The sequence below is a fragment of the Vanessa tameamea genome, chromosome 8 (assembly GCF_037043105.1).
Source record: "Vanessa tameamea isolate UH-Manoa-2023 chromosome 8, ilVanTame1 primary haplotype, whole genome shotgun sequence".
Lineage (NCBI taxonomy): Eukaryota > Metazoa > Arthropoda > Insecta > Lepidoptera > Nymphalidae > Vanessa > Vanessa tameamea.
This window is the reverse complement of record NC_087316.1, coordinates 7,657,335-7,670,784: the sequence shown is the minus strand read 5'-3', so window position 1 is coordinate 7,670,784 and position 13,450 is coordinate 7,657,335. Positions and strand designations below refer to the sequence as shown.

Below are 13,450 nucleotides of genomic sequence, written 5' to 3'. Positions count from 1 at the left end.
ATTACTACAAGATCACTTACATAATTTGCAAAAAGAACACAAAAAATACTTTAATTATAACAAGATTCTTTAAAATAATAAATATAATTTGAATAACAATTGATTTTTACATAATTTTAAAATTCCTACACTATAAATTTACATACAAATTATATTTTAACATAAGTCTTCTCATCAATTTCAATGATGTCTTGTCTGTCATTTCTTTCCTTCCAATGTAGGTAAAGTACACAGCCAGTTATGATAATAATTATGGCAGTTAAAACAAACACACTTTTGAGAATAACTTTACTTGGTGTGACAAACAATTGTGCTCTCCATTGTGAAGGATCATTTGGTGGAGCAGGAATTAAAACAATTTGAGAATTTGGAATAATCTGTGTCCAGCTTTTAGAGTGCCCTGAGAGACCAACAGTTAGTGTATCAACAAAATTTGGAGTTCGATCAAGTCCAAATATTGAATATGGAAGTTGTAAAGCAAAGTATGCTGACTGTGGTAATTGTGCACATACTCCTGTTCTGTAAGTGCCTTCTTGTGACCAGGTATTATAACCAATTTTTGGACCAGGTAAATTAGTTCCTGAAATTAAGAAAAAGTACAAATTACACAACAAAACAAAAATATTGTTTTTATCTTTACATATAATTCTTCGGTATGTGTACTGAACTTCTACTATATGACAGATCAGTTCTGACATTTTCTTTGTGTATGGTGAATGAACACAGTAGGTAGCACTGTGATTTGGCTTCTTATTATACCTATACAAAGTTGGGATGGCCAGCCGTTTTCTTTTAGATTCTTGTTAAAATTAAAAGATTTTATAAATATAAATATTAAATTTGAATGACTGTTGTCTTTTAAGTCTATAAATATAAAAAGAATTACACTTTACTAGAAATTAATTGTATAGTTTTCCTTACCAAATGTCACTTTCCTGTTATACAGAGTTCCATTAATAGTGGGTATTTTCTCATTACTTAAACCAGTTACAACAATAACTTTAATGAAATTTGTGTCATATTCTAATTCATTCCTGAAGGCCTTCATTATATACTTTTGTGTTGAATTTGTTACATTTTTCTGTATGTAAATAACATCTAGAACACCATCCATATAAAAATCATAGAATGTAGCCAAAACAACATTATGACCAAAGGAAGTAAATTTTTCCCACTGAACTTCAAAGGTCCTATGAAATTTACATCCCGGGAAATTACATGGCACATTATGAAGAAGAAAGGCTCTAGTGTCTTTGTCATTAACTGGGCTAAGGGTCATGACAATGTCGGGATATCCATCCATGTTATAGTCTCCACTGCGCATTGTGATTGTATCCAAGTAAATTTCATCTCTTGGGGGCACAAATCTCCACAAAGATCCTTTTCCATCATTAAAATCAATGTGCAAATCATTCCATTCTTCATTGTCATAGATTAATATTGTACTATTTATACATTCCAGGTCATAGCAAACTGGTATCACTAAAAAGAAATTTCCTGAAAGTGCAACATCAATAAACAAAGCTTGTCCATATATAGTAGGGTGGCCAATCAATAAATCAATACTGTTACTATAACGAAATCCATAAGGTACCTCATTTAACCAAATTTCAATATCTAATGCAGTTGTCACTAAGAGATCTGCAGCATTATCGTCATTAACATCTAAGAACGAATGAGAGTGTGGCAATTTTATTTTCTTTGAACTTGACTCAGTCATCATTATTTCTTGGGGGGTAGATCTTGTGTTATCAAATACCCAAAACACTCTCTGATTTTGAACATTAATACCAAAGATATCCAAAATCATATCTCTGTTATAGTCTAATACTAATGGATGGCCAATTGTTATTGCTTTTATTAGTAGAGCATCTGAACAGTTTAAATTAGGCATTCCACCCCATAAAATTCTTACTTCATGTATATTGGAACTCACATTTTGAATTTGAGTTGTTAAAAGTATATCCATATAGGCATCTCCATCATAGTCTCCCGGTACAATACTTGTAATATTCAAATTGCTAAAGCTGCATGTATAAACTGAAGGTCGAAGAAACGGTTCTTTGTCGTGAGCTAAAAATACTTCTACACTAGAACCATTTATGATGAAAGCATCAGTCAATTCATCTGAATTAAAATCTCCAAATGCAGCAATTAGTCCCTCATTCTTATTTCCAAAAGAACTTGCTGTCATATCACTTACAACTAAGGAATGGACGAAAACCACATTTGACAAAACCAAATAAATATAAATAAACATTTTGCTTACAAAACATAAGGCCTACGTTTAGATTAAAGTTTCTAAGACTTTAAACTTTGTTTGTAAGCACTTTAATGTATTATGTTAAAATCGTTTAATTTTACAACGTAATTTTAAATTAAAGCAAATATTTATTTCCATTTCATAAGTACATTACACTCAATTAGATATTAAATTATGAAGTAATGTTACAACACAAAGCAATAGCTTATTTGATATTTGACTTCAAGCTAGTGTTGCATATCGATAGTCCACTATCGAGAGTTAAGGTGTTAGCGAATAGCGATAGTATCGATAGTCTATCGATAGTATTAAACCATTACTTTTTACCTAAACTATCGATAGTATCAATAGTATCGCTGCTACCAATAGTATTACTTACTGAGTGTTAGCGATACTATCGATAGTATTGATAGTATTGCCGTAATCAATATTAATATATATAGTAATATATATTGCTCACGGAGAGCTATCGGTACTATCGATAGTATCGATAGTATTGATCAAAACGATACTGTCGATAATACTATCGATATCCTGAATAGAGTTCGTGGTCAACTATCGATAGTCAAACTATCGATGGTTCTGCAACGCTGCTTCAAACTCACAGACGTGAGCAAATATTTATATTTTATACAGAGTATTTAAAATTAAACAAAAACGTCAAAATATTCTATGCCAATATTTACAGCTCTCTTAAGGATGCGTTTCACTAACCACTAACAATGGGCATGCTCACGACCGCGGTTTTTTTAACGGTCTTCTTTCTGATTCTGAATGTTATATAAATACTGTAGATGTAGACTGTGGCTTCTTTCGTCGTTTTATGTATAAAAAGTAGTCTTTTTCTAGAAGACGTGAAAGAGCCACAGACGGATAGACATAGTTACTTTCGCATTTATAATATTATTATAGTATAGAAATAAATGATTAGAACTTGACCCGTATAAACGAAAAACATACAATTTTTATTTTTATTAGAAATTATTTATGAAAAATGTATATTATGGCGACAGTTGAATAACAGATATTCATATAGATAGAGCGCAATAATACTTTAGAAACTACTTCTAGTTTCTAAAGTATTATTCTACAAAGAGTGGAATACCATTTTACGAAATCACGATTCTGATCATACATATCATCATACATCAATACTTCGCCGAATTTCTCAACGTCTTCTCGGCCCAGCTTTTCAGAATGGGTCGATGTAGCTCAGCGTCAGTAAAAATAATGACGTTTTTATCAATACCATAACAACCGTGCTCATTAAAATAAAAAATAAATTATTATCTCCCACCAACTTAAGACACCTAGGAATTTAATCTACATTTCATAGACCATAGTTACGACAGTCGACAACTGGGTATGTTAACTGTTACTATCTATGAGCTTAACCACAGACGTCAAAAACGAGGACAACGCTTTTAAAAATATATGTTGTTCAATGTACAGTTTGTGATCAATAACATTAAACTAAAATGGCTGATGTTATATTAAAGCTTAAGCGTAATCGCCCAGGTTCTAAAGCAAAGGTAAATAATGTGGAATAGATATTATTAGATTATGTTTCGTTATTGTTCAAACAGCGTCTTATAGGATTCGTATTTTTTTAGGATTTTTGCCGATGGCCTGATGAGCCATTTGAAGAGATGGATAGCACTCTGGCGGTTCAACAATTTATCCAACAAACTATCAGACGCGATCCTGCTAATTTAGAAGCAATACTTAAAATGCCAGAAGCGCAGGATGAAGGGGTGTGGAAGTATGAACATTTAAGGTACTGAAATTATCATTATTGATTGTATGTATTGACATAGAGATCTTATATTATTGAAGGTTTTGTTAAAAGCCTATCTTTTTACTTTCAGACAATTTTGTATGGAATTAAATGGATTAGCAGTTAGATTGCAAAGTGAGTGTAATCCAGAGACCTGCCCTCAAATGACAGCGACTGAGCAATGGATTTTTCTATGTGCTGCACACAAAACACCTAAAGAATGTCCAGCTATTGACTATACAAGGCATACTCTTGATGGGGCTGCTTGTTTGTTAAATAGCAATAAATATTTTCCAAGCAGGTATACAGCAGTTTATTTAATAAAATAATTAATCTTACACCCGTATTGAACATTTTATCATGTGGTTTTTACTTAGCATGATGTTTGATTATTTTAAAATTATTATATTTCCATAATTCTTTCAGAGTCAGTATTAAAGAGTCATCAGTGGCAAAATTAGGATCTGTATGTAGAAGAGTCTACAGAATATTCTCTCATGCATATTTCCACCATCGTGCAATATTTGACGCATTCGAAAAAGAAACACATTTGTGCAAGAGATTCACAGATTTTGTTACAAAGTACTCAATAATCTCGAAGGACATTCTTATACTGCCAAAATTGGATGATGAACCACCAATCACACAACCAGTTGGTGAATCGGAAGCTTGAGACAGGATTTTAGGAGAACAATGTCAAGAGATTCTCAAAATACTTATTATTTTAATAGCAATATGTAAATTATTAAACATCTCAATTACCAAGTAAAGAAAAAAACATTTTTGTATTTTTGTGTATATTTAATTATTCAAGCGTATGCTATTCTCCACTATGCTTAGATATTATGACATATATTGGAAGTATTGGTATATTTTATCCAATAAAGTTATGATTAAAAAGTACCAGTGAAAATACTTTTTAATGTATTACAAAATACCATTGAGGTTTTTCTCAATTGACAATGTAGCTGTTATTCTTTATAAATAAAATCTGCAATATAAGTACAATAGTTTTTTGTTGTTATTATATTTTCCCACAAAAAAATTAGTCTGCATGTAAGCTATGAATACCATAAATTGTCAATTTATTTAAATAAGAAAATGTTTCCCTACTATTTGCTCCTATACAGCTATACTGTAAGATGAGTGTCAAATGTCAGAAGCAATGTTGACTATAATAATTATAACATATATAAGATATGTAATGGCAATATTTCACAAGTGAGACATGAAGTGAATTCTTACAGAAATGCACTGCTGTACCTATTTTTGGGAAAATCACTCACCTCTTGGAGAGGTTTGTTACCTGTTACTGTTGGTTGGTTGCTTTTAGATATGGGCTTGATCTTGAATATCGTTAAATATATCCAGGTTTTGAATGCAATGAATTATAAAAGAATTAAGTTTTTAAACTTCATAACGGCTTGCACAGACTTCAAAGTCAAGGTCTTAAGAATCTATGGGAAATTAATGTAAGTGATCTTCCATTGAATGGGTCATCCGTATCTGATATGTATTACCGTTGAGATCATTTAACTATTAATCATTGCTTTATTTAATAGCATTAAGACAGATACTATTTTAAATGTGTCTATATAGCATAAATATTAACAAAATATGTAGTAATATTCTCATTGAACTTAAAAAACAAGGATTTAAATAAAAAATATCTATTCTCAAGTGCAAAATAGTTGTGTTTGGGAGTCAATTATTTGTATAATGAAAATATTAATTTAAATAGTGAATATTTTCATAATACTATATTCACACATCAAGTAATTCTTACAGGTCTTTCATTTACTGAAACATAGCACATATTATATTTTTATAGATAAGAAAAACAAACATTCATTTTACCAAATCTTTTAAATATATTAAAATGATGCTTTTCTAATACTCAGAAATGATATTTTGCATAACTTAAAATCAAATTATTCCTCATACTGTTTCTAATATATGTAAATGTAATGTATAATATATATATGTAATGGAAACATTTTGGTGGAAAACTTCAATAATGAATGAAATAAAAAATTAAAAACTAGATCTCTTATAATGTAACAAAAAGCATATTATTCCTGTGGATCAACCTTCTTATGCTTGAAAGGCTTTTTTGTTTTGTGTGATTGTTGCTGCTTAGAATTATTGCTGGGAACTTTTTCCCAAAATTTTTTACTTTGAAGGGTTTGGTATCTGAAAAAAAATTCGAAAATTGTAATACATTTTTAAAATATTCCTATAGTATAGTATAGTTGTTCTATGAAAAATAGAGTTTAATTTATGATTATGTTGTGTGTTGGTAATAAGATATACATGTTAATTTTCCACATACCCAAGTTGACTAATATCTGGTATTTCCGGAATAGATAATAATATGTGTATAACAGGTATTTGACGTTTAACAACAATTGTTTCAAGTCCATCTACCTTTGGTTCCCAGTATTCTTCAACACTGAAAATATTATACTCATGAAATATGAATAATTTAAACAATATATAACCATTTTAAGATAGTTGTCTGAATTGGTTACTATTCTTTGTAATTAAATTAGAGATATATAGACCTTTTATGAGTTAACTTCGTCACTTGATGTTGAATGGAAAACTGTCTCTTTATAATTTCGGCGCATGAGATGGCCTTAGCAATAGCAACTCCAGCACCACTCCATACCACAGCAGTGGCTCCTTTATCTTCAAGTATTCCAATTGCATGAGAAATCAAATTAGTCATTTTGCTTCCACCTTTTACCTATATAATAAAGAGTTTTAGTATTCACTTTATACAGTATAGTCTCGTACAATTCAATAATAACCTCGTAAGTTTTTCAAACCTGCATCCATAGGAAGTTTTCAGGAATATCCTTGATGGGTATTTTATGTCGCTCCATTTCTTCTTCGACATTTTTACCTTTAAAGTAATTTTCCATGTTAATTATTAAATATGTTATTTATTTTTCAAACTTTATAGTTAATTAGATGACAATGACAGGAGTCACTTATGTGACTTTGACTAGTGTGGTAACTGGTAGTACTAGTGAGAGCTTAGTGCGAAGTGCGAATTACTGAACATTGGTACGGAGTGCGGGCTAACATTACAGTCATTATCAAAACCAAAAGTGCTAAATCAAATAGAGAAATAGCCAAAAATCGAAAACGAAATAAAAAAAAAAAGAAAAAAAATTTATAAATTAATCAAATTATTATTTGATTAATTTATAATAATTAAAAAACTACAAAATTAGTGTTGTACAATATACTCTTATAAATAATTTAGAAATATTAATAGCCCATGATAAGACCATTATTTCGAAGTATATTTTATAATATTAAAGCAAACGACCCCATGGTTACTCCTGCTTAATAAAAAGAATAAAATTTATTGATAACTCTCGATAAAATATCTTATTCTCAATCTCAGTTATCAGTATAGAGAAAAATAGTTAATATTTTGAAAAATGTGCCAATTAACAACACATTATCTAAGAACCATCACCTCGTCAAAATTCGTAATAAAAATATATTTTGTGAATAGCTACCCAATATTACCTAGATATGTTCTCTTAAGAATATAGACGTTTAAAAGTTACGGTATTACTAGATAATTAAGATTACTAAGTAAGTGCTAAGTATAATAATATAAATATTTGACTATTTTGTAAACTATGTTTTGGCTTTTTTTTTGCTTAGTTCTTGTTTTCTACAAACCAAAATTGGATGCGGGTTTTACTTTAATTTAGTTCATTTAAAATTAATGGTAATTGAGATGTCAGAACATGTGAATCTTAGCCGATGATAGCAGATTCATGCTCAAACAAGTACCACTAGATATCATGTGCTTCGTGCTAATTTGTGTTTATAATTCATCTCGTGAAAAACATCGTGAGCAAAAGCTACTCTTTAGAATGAAAATAGAACACACAATAGTAGTCTAATCTTGAAAATATATAGGTAGTAGTCTAATATTTAAATTATAAAGGTTTGATAAAATGAGAACCAATATACGGAAACTTTAGTTCAATTTATTTGTCTCTAAGTATCAGTTATTCTTTTCAACTTCCCACCGGATGTATTAGGCATTAAAAAGAAATATTCTTTTGAATAATGAGACCTGAATGAGACCTGAATGACACCAAATATTATTAATAATTATCACAGTATCTAGTCCTTAATAATGTTAATACACAGTATCGCAAGTCTTACATTTTTTGATGTTCTTGACCTAATTCAAATAAACGTAAGACTTGTGGTAATATTATGCGTTTATTAAAATATTTAAATTAATATCACTGACTTTTCTTTGTAAAATAAAGATTTTTAGGATGAACCAAATGAATAAGCTGTACCTTTTTTTTCGGACGAAATTATCTTTTTAATATTAAAAACATTATTAAAATGCAAGTTGTCATTTAGAAAACGTTTACAAAGTTAGGGATGCGAAAATCGAGATCACTATTTGAAGAAAAGGACTAATATATTATTATAATAATATTACACTGATAACATATAGTTATACTTTACAATTATTTATTACATTAATTTAACTAACAAATCTTGAGCCAAGCTATACATTTGACAAGAAATTGTATTGTAGTACCTCTTAGTAAGTATACAAGGTAAAAGTATAATATTTAGATTAGTCTCAGATACAAAGATATAAATAAATGAATTTTAATTTGCTCTATAAAATAAAACATTTTGATAAATTTTATAAACTTTATGTAGAGATAAGGAAGAAGGTTATTATCTTGGATAACCAATGGTTACTCAGGTAATATCTCCATCGATCATCTAAAATGTATGCTATCAAAGTTGTGCGGGCTTTGTAGAAACATAATTCTAAAACGGGAGATACAAATAAGCCCGCTTGCGTAATTAGGTACATAGAATCATGTAAAGGTTATCGATTGCGATATAAAAGTATAATATAAGTCATGGTTAGGCAGTTATCGAAAAACATTATTAAGCGTAACATAAATTTGGATTAATTTTTGAAAATGAAAACTTGCAATAATGTCAATTATATACATTTTTGTCTGTATCTTTTCGTCGTAGTTATTAAAGCAAGTAGTTTAAATATTATTAAAGTGGACGAACAAGCAATATGTGGAATTAAAATGTCATGTCTAGAGTGTCTCCGATTAGCTCATTGTTCCTGGTGCCCCATTGAAAATAAATGTTTCTCAGAAAAAATGCCAACATTTGAAAATTATTGCGAGACAGAGAAAATTCGTCATCCAAACTATGAAAGTAAGTTTTGATTAAAGCAAAGGGAAATTTGTTTATAAATTACATAGATGAAAATTAGCATTTAATTATCTTTGAATTTTGCTAATCTCTTTTATTTTTTAGTGAGTTTAGAAGATAATGCTATTTGTGCCTGTGCTGGAGGTAAATTGGAAAACAATTGCCACCGCCCGGGCATAGCAGGAGCGGAATGTTCAGGTCGTGGATCATGTATATGTGGGCGATGTTTTTGTAATGTTAATCCTGATCCTGCTCATCCGAGCAAGGTTAGTTAACGACAATTTGATATTATATCATGAACACTTAATTACATATTAAAATGTTATTTTAACCTAAAAAAAACTAATTAATTATTAAAAGTTAAAAAATCCCATGAGTTTAAGGTATGTCTTAATATGTCCATACATATTACGACAACTATAGCTTATATTATAATGTTGAAACTTCAAACAGATATTGTTTCTATATCGAGAGGAAATGTAAATTTTTATAATTCGGCAATGGCGTTCTACCTAACTTACCTACTAATTAAGTAAGATAGATTACATACACGGATATTGGACTTTTAAACTTAGTGATATGTTTTTTAAAAGATACCCATTGTTTGTACCTCAATTTGTTCAAGAAACTTTACAGATGTTTAATTATTATAAGTATGTATGGCGTAGATAATTTAGGAAGCACTCATATGGGGTGATACCTCATTATTAAAATATGCAATTCATAAACAATCTATAAATGTCGACTTCACCATGATTTTCTTAGTATACGACTACCTAAAACATATTATACAACTTTCAAGCAATTTTATTAAATATTTTTAGTGGGCTACTATCAGTGATTCATTTACCTGGTAAATTTTTAATTACGCTTTAAAAAAATAAAAATAAGGTATAATATTAAAATACACATTATTAATTGTGGTTTATAAGTTAAAGAAATATAACGACAGAATTATCAGTCATTCATTAATAGAGTTATTAGATAAATCGAAGATCTTCAATGATTTATACTTATTTAAATAAAAATTATAATGATTTAGCGTTATTATAATTATGTTTTATTTAATCCGATAGACAGGTTTAAAGGATTTTTAGGAATGCGATTTCATCTCTCGAGTTATGGGATAGGAAAAGATGGCACGAAAATAAAAGTAAACAGGTGAATGTTTCGATATTTTCTTTGCAGGCCATCATGGGAGAATATTGTGAATACGACAACTTCTCATGTGATGATCCAAAATGCAGCGAAGGACCCTATCATATTTATGATATGATGGCGAACGAACAAAATAACTATGAAGAAATTGAGAAACAGTAATTTGTTAAGAAAATGTATTCATAAACGCATAGTATTTTTATATAAGCATATTTTATTAATTGTAGGTAGCTACCGATTTTGAATCTAGAATAAACTATTTTAAAAAATAACTATTAATGTATTTCTAATTATTTCGAAAGTAGAAATACTTTTGGATTTGATCTATGATCAATCGATATCGTTTTAGTTAAGTAAAATACTTAGTCAAAGTAATAATCCCATGCAGTGGTTGCAATAAACGCGTCATGCGAAGAACTTTATACTCACTAGATTCCTGTCCCGACTCCATATGACTGAAATAAGCCTATGTTTATGAATAAAATTTTCATATTTTTTTAACTTCGAACCCAATCGTAATGCTTCCTGCCGGGTCCAATCTAAATCACCCAGGTACCTGATGCAACCGTAGAAACTAAAAAAAACTAAAACAAACTAAAAAAAGCCTAATAAGGCTTTTTACATATTTTATATTATGAAATAAATAGTTAAATTATATGATGGAAGTTTATATATATATATAAAGATACAAAATTAAAAGCTTTTGTCACCATGTTCAAACGTGGTTTTATTAATAATAAGGTTAAAAATTTTCGGAGTTTTGTGTACATCGTTTTCTTTCACGGCGATCACTTAACAAGTCAAATAATATTTGCTCGTATATAAACCCACGTATTACAACTACGAACCACGCATTCACGGCCTATATACATATAAAATACTAGTTGAAATTTATTTTTTATTGTGCCGAATTTTTGACATATAATATTTAAATTATTAGGAGTCACGGAAAGTCTAATGCAGATACTGTTCACTGCAACGCAAAAAATCGGCGGCAGAAATCACAAGTAGCCGTCACTAAATGCGACCACAAGTGGTTAGGTCAAATCACTAGACGCAATCACTAATCTTCTACAATTTGTGGCAGTTGATTAATTTGTTTAGATACTTAACTAAACAAATTAATCGACACATTACTAACTTCAAAATTGAGCTTTGGGCAACATTTTGTGCTACTCGGCCTAAAACTTATCAACGCCGCTGCCAAGCGAACCCGTGACGCTCCCCGAATAAACGGCATGGGTACCGCTGATTTTTAGAGGGTTTTCCGTAAGTATCGCAACAGGTGAGTACCACATATCTCCAATTATGTTTTAATGTGCTCGAAAAGAGTAAATGCAGAACAAAACAGGGAAAAAACGTCTTTTTTTGGGCTTAAGCTTGTTCCGTACCAAATTTTTTCAAAATAGTTCAGTAGTTTAGATGTAAAGGATAAACGGATAGGTAGAGTTACTTTCGCATTTATAACTTTATTTTAAGTATAGATACTAGTATAATAAATACTAATTTTATGTTGTAATATGTGCATTTTAAGATTAAGCTTATAATCAACTTTAATGTACAAAAATAATCTGAATTTGTTTCAATTAATATATAATAACGAATTAAATACGTAAATAAATAAATAATTTTAGTAGATCAGGATGACAAAGTATATAATATAATTCAAGCTTGATAATAATTCTCCAAGAAATATATTTCTCAATAACTTGCAAACATCTAATTATTTCTCGTGACAGAACAAACTTTTTAAAAAAAGAAATATGTACATATGTATATGTATTCGTGCCAGTCTTAAATAGTATGCCAAATAAAATAATATTAATTAAAGTTTAACAAATTATTAAACAACTAATTACAACAATAATTTTAAAAGTGCATAATAATGTAAAATAAATAGTTCCGATTATAATCATTATATGTAATGTGACATAATTAATTATGACATCCTATGACATAACACCGTATTGGATGGAGGCTGAGGTTACTCGCAAACATATATTAGGACAATTTAGCAATACACTGTATGTCAAAGTTATCGACAAATAAAATTGGCGTGGGAAGTTAGATATCAGTGTGATCTTCATTCCTTCGGAAGAAGTCGCGCTTCAATTAAGAAATTGATATGAGTCGGGTGTCTGTCGCCGATAGCTCATCGGGTTCAAGTGATGTCTGTTATGGTTACGCGAAATTAGATTTCAACGAGTCTCTTTTCTTTTCTATTACTTTTCTGAGCTTTTATTTCCGCGAAAACTTGAACGCGTCCTACTATTTATCGGTCATAACTTTTAAATTGATTTAAAAATTAATACGTAAGGATATTATTTATGATTTAAATAAGCATAATATTTTAATTTTGGAATGTAACTAATATATAAATTGCTATAATAAGTTAAAGTTAGTTTATTCAATAATTTTTTGTGGAATATTGTAATTAAGTTTTTATTTCTTCCTACGATAGAAAACTTAATTTCGTCTTCAATAATTGTGTCGGAATGCAGTCTTGGAGAAGCTCGTAGCGAGCAATTTGATTATGGAGGAGCGCCTAAATTGTTTTAGAGTTGATCAGCATCATGCACAGAACTGAAACGTCAAGACGTGTATACCGCACTTGTGACATGACCAGAATAATTATTAATATATTTTCACCCCTAAATTCTTTTTTCGTCATCTCATTAAGATTAATGTTTGACATTAAGTATAGCAAAATTCAATTTCTTTGGCGTTATAGAAATAATTAAATTAGTCTGTAAAAATATTGAATAAGTATGAATTATTAAAGTTTGACGAATAAATATCGATTTTTAACCAGACTGAGGAATAAAGAATAAAAAAATTTAAGTCATTATTAATAACAGTTGTAGTTAAATTAAGCGTTAAATTAACTAACAAAGATTTTTATTCGTATTTTATATACTATGATCGATGGGTCACGTGGTTATTTTGAACCCGTGTAGGACTTCTAACTTTACGTGTGCTTAATTTATGTTCATTATACATCTTGTGCT

The 13,450-nt window shown here is 29.5% G+C and overlaps 4 protein-coding genes across 4 annotated transcripts in view; 2 read left to right on the top strand and 2 right to left on the bottom strand.

Annotated features, from left to right (window-relative positions):
- LOC113400071 (probable cytosolic iron-sulfur protein assembly protein Ciao1) overlaps positions 1–13,450 on the top strand; it is a 100,074-nt gene that overhangs the window by 52,536 nt on the left and 34,088 nt on the right. The window lies entirely within an intron of this gene.
- Positions 56–2,316, bottom strand: LOC113399925 (T-cell immunomodulatory protein). The gene is made up of 2 exons (XM_026639206.2): positions 922–2,316; positions 56–580 (listed from the first exon to the last, which is right to left on the bottom strand). The coding sequence occupies exons 1-2, from the start codon at positions 2,258–2,260 to the stop codon at positions 150–152; spliced, it is 1,770 nt and encodes a 589-aa protein (XP_026494991.2). The 5' UTR covers positions 2,261–2,316; the 3' UTR covers positions 56–149.
- Mob4 (MOB kinase activator 4) lies at positions 3,628–5,048 on the top strand. The gene is made up of 4 exons (XM_026639208.2): positions 3,628–3,795; positions 3,877–4,040; positions 4,132–4,341; positions 4,467–5,048. Exons 1-4 carry the CDS (start codon positions 3,742–3,744, stop codon positions 4,711–4,713), a joined length of 675 nt encoding a protein of 224 aa, XP_026494993.1. The 5' UTR covers positions 3,628–3,741; the 3' UTR covers positions 4,714–5,048.
- Positions 6,083–7,028, bottom strand: LOC113399929 (ribonuclease P protein subunit p25-like protein). The gene is made up of 4 exons (XM_026639210.2): positions 6,872–7,028; positions 6,605–6,789; positions 6,373–6,492; positions 6,083–6,233 (listed from the first exon to the last, which is right to left on the bottom strand). The coding sequence occupies exons 1-4, from the start codon at positions 6,965–6,967 to the stop codon at positions 6,113–6,115; spliced, it is 522 nt and encodes a 173-aa protein (XP_026494995.1). The 5' UTR covers positions 6,968–7,028; the 3' UTR covers positions 6,083–6,112.

Bases quoted from the DNA above. Each gene is read 5' to 3' on its own strand.
- LOC113399929 (XM_026639210.2), bottom strand. From the start codon at position 6,967: ATGGAAAATTACTTTAAAGGTAAAAATGTCGAAGAAGAAATGGAGCGA. The intron at 6,790-6,871 runs GTTTGAAAAACT...TTTATTATATAG, and splicing joins AAAACTTCCTATGGATGCAG to GTAAAAGGTGGAAGCAAAAT. The intron at 6,493-6,604 runs GTCTATATATCT...TAATATTTTCAG, and splicing joins ACGAAGTTAACTCATAAAAG to TGTTGAAGAATACTGGGAAC.
- Mob4 (XM_026639208.2), top strand. From the start codon at position 3,742: ATGGCTGATGTTATATTAAAGCTTAAGCGTAATCGCCCAGGTTCTAAA. The intron at 3,796-3,876 runs GTAAATAATGTG...GTATTTTTTTAG, and splicing joins GCCCAGGTTCTAAAGCAAAG to GATTTTTGCCGATGGCCTGA. The intron at 4,041-4,131 runs GTACTGAAATTA...TTTTACTTTCAG, and splicing joins TGGAAGTATGAACATTTAAG to ACAATTTTGTATGGAATTAA.
- LOC113399925 (XM_026639206.2), bottom strand. From the start codon at position 2,260: ATGTTTATTTATATTTATTTGGTTTTGTCAAATGTGGTTTTCGTCCAT. The intron at 581-921 runs GTAAGGAAAACT...TCTTAATTTCAG, and splicing joins TAACAGGAAAGTGACATTTG to GAACTAATTTACCTGGTCCA.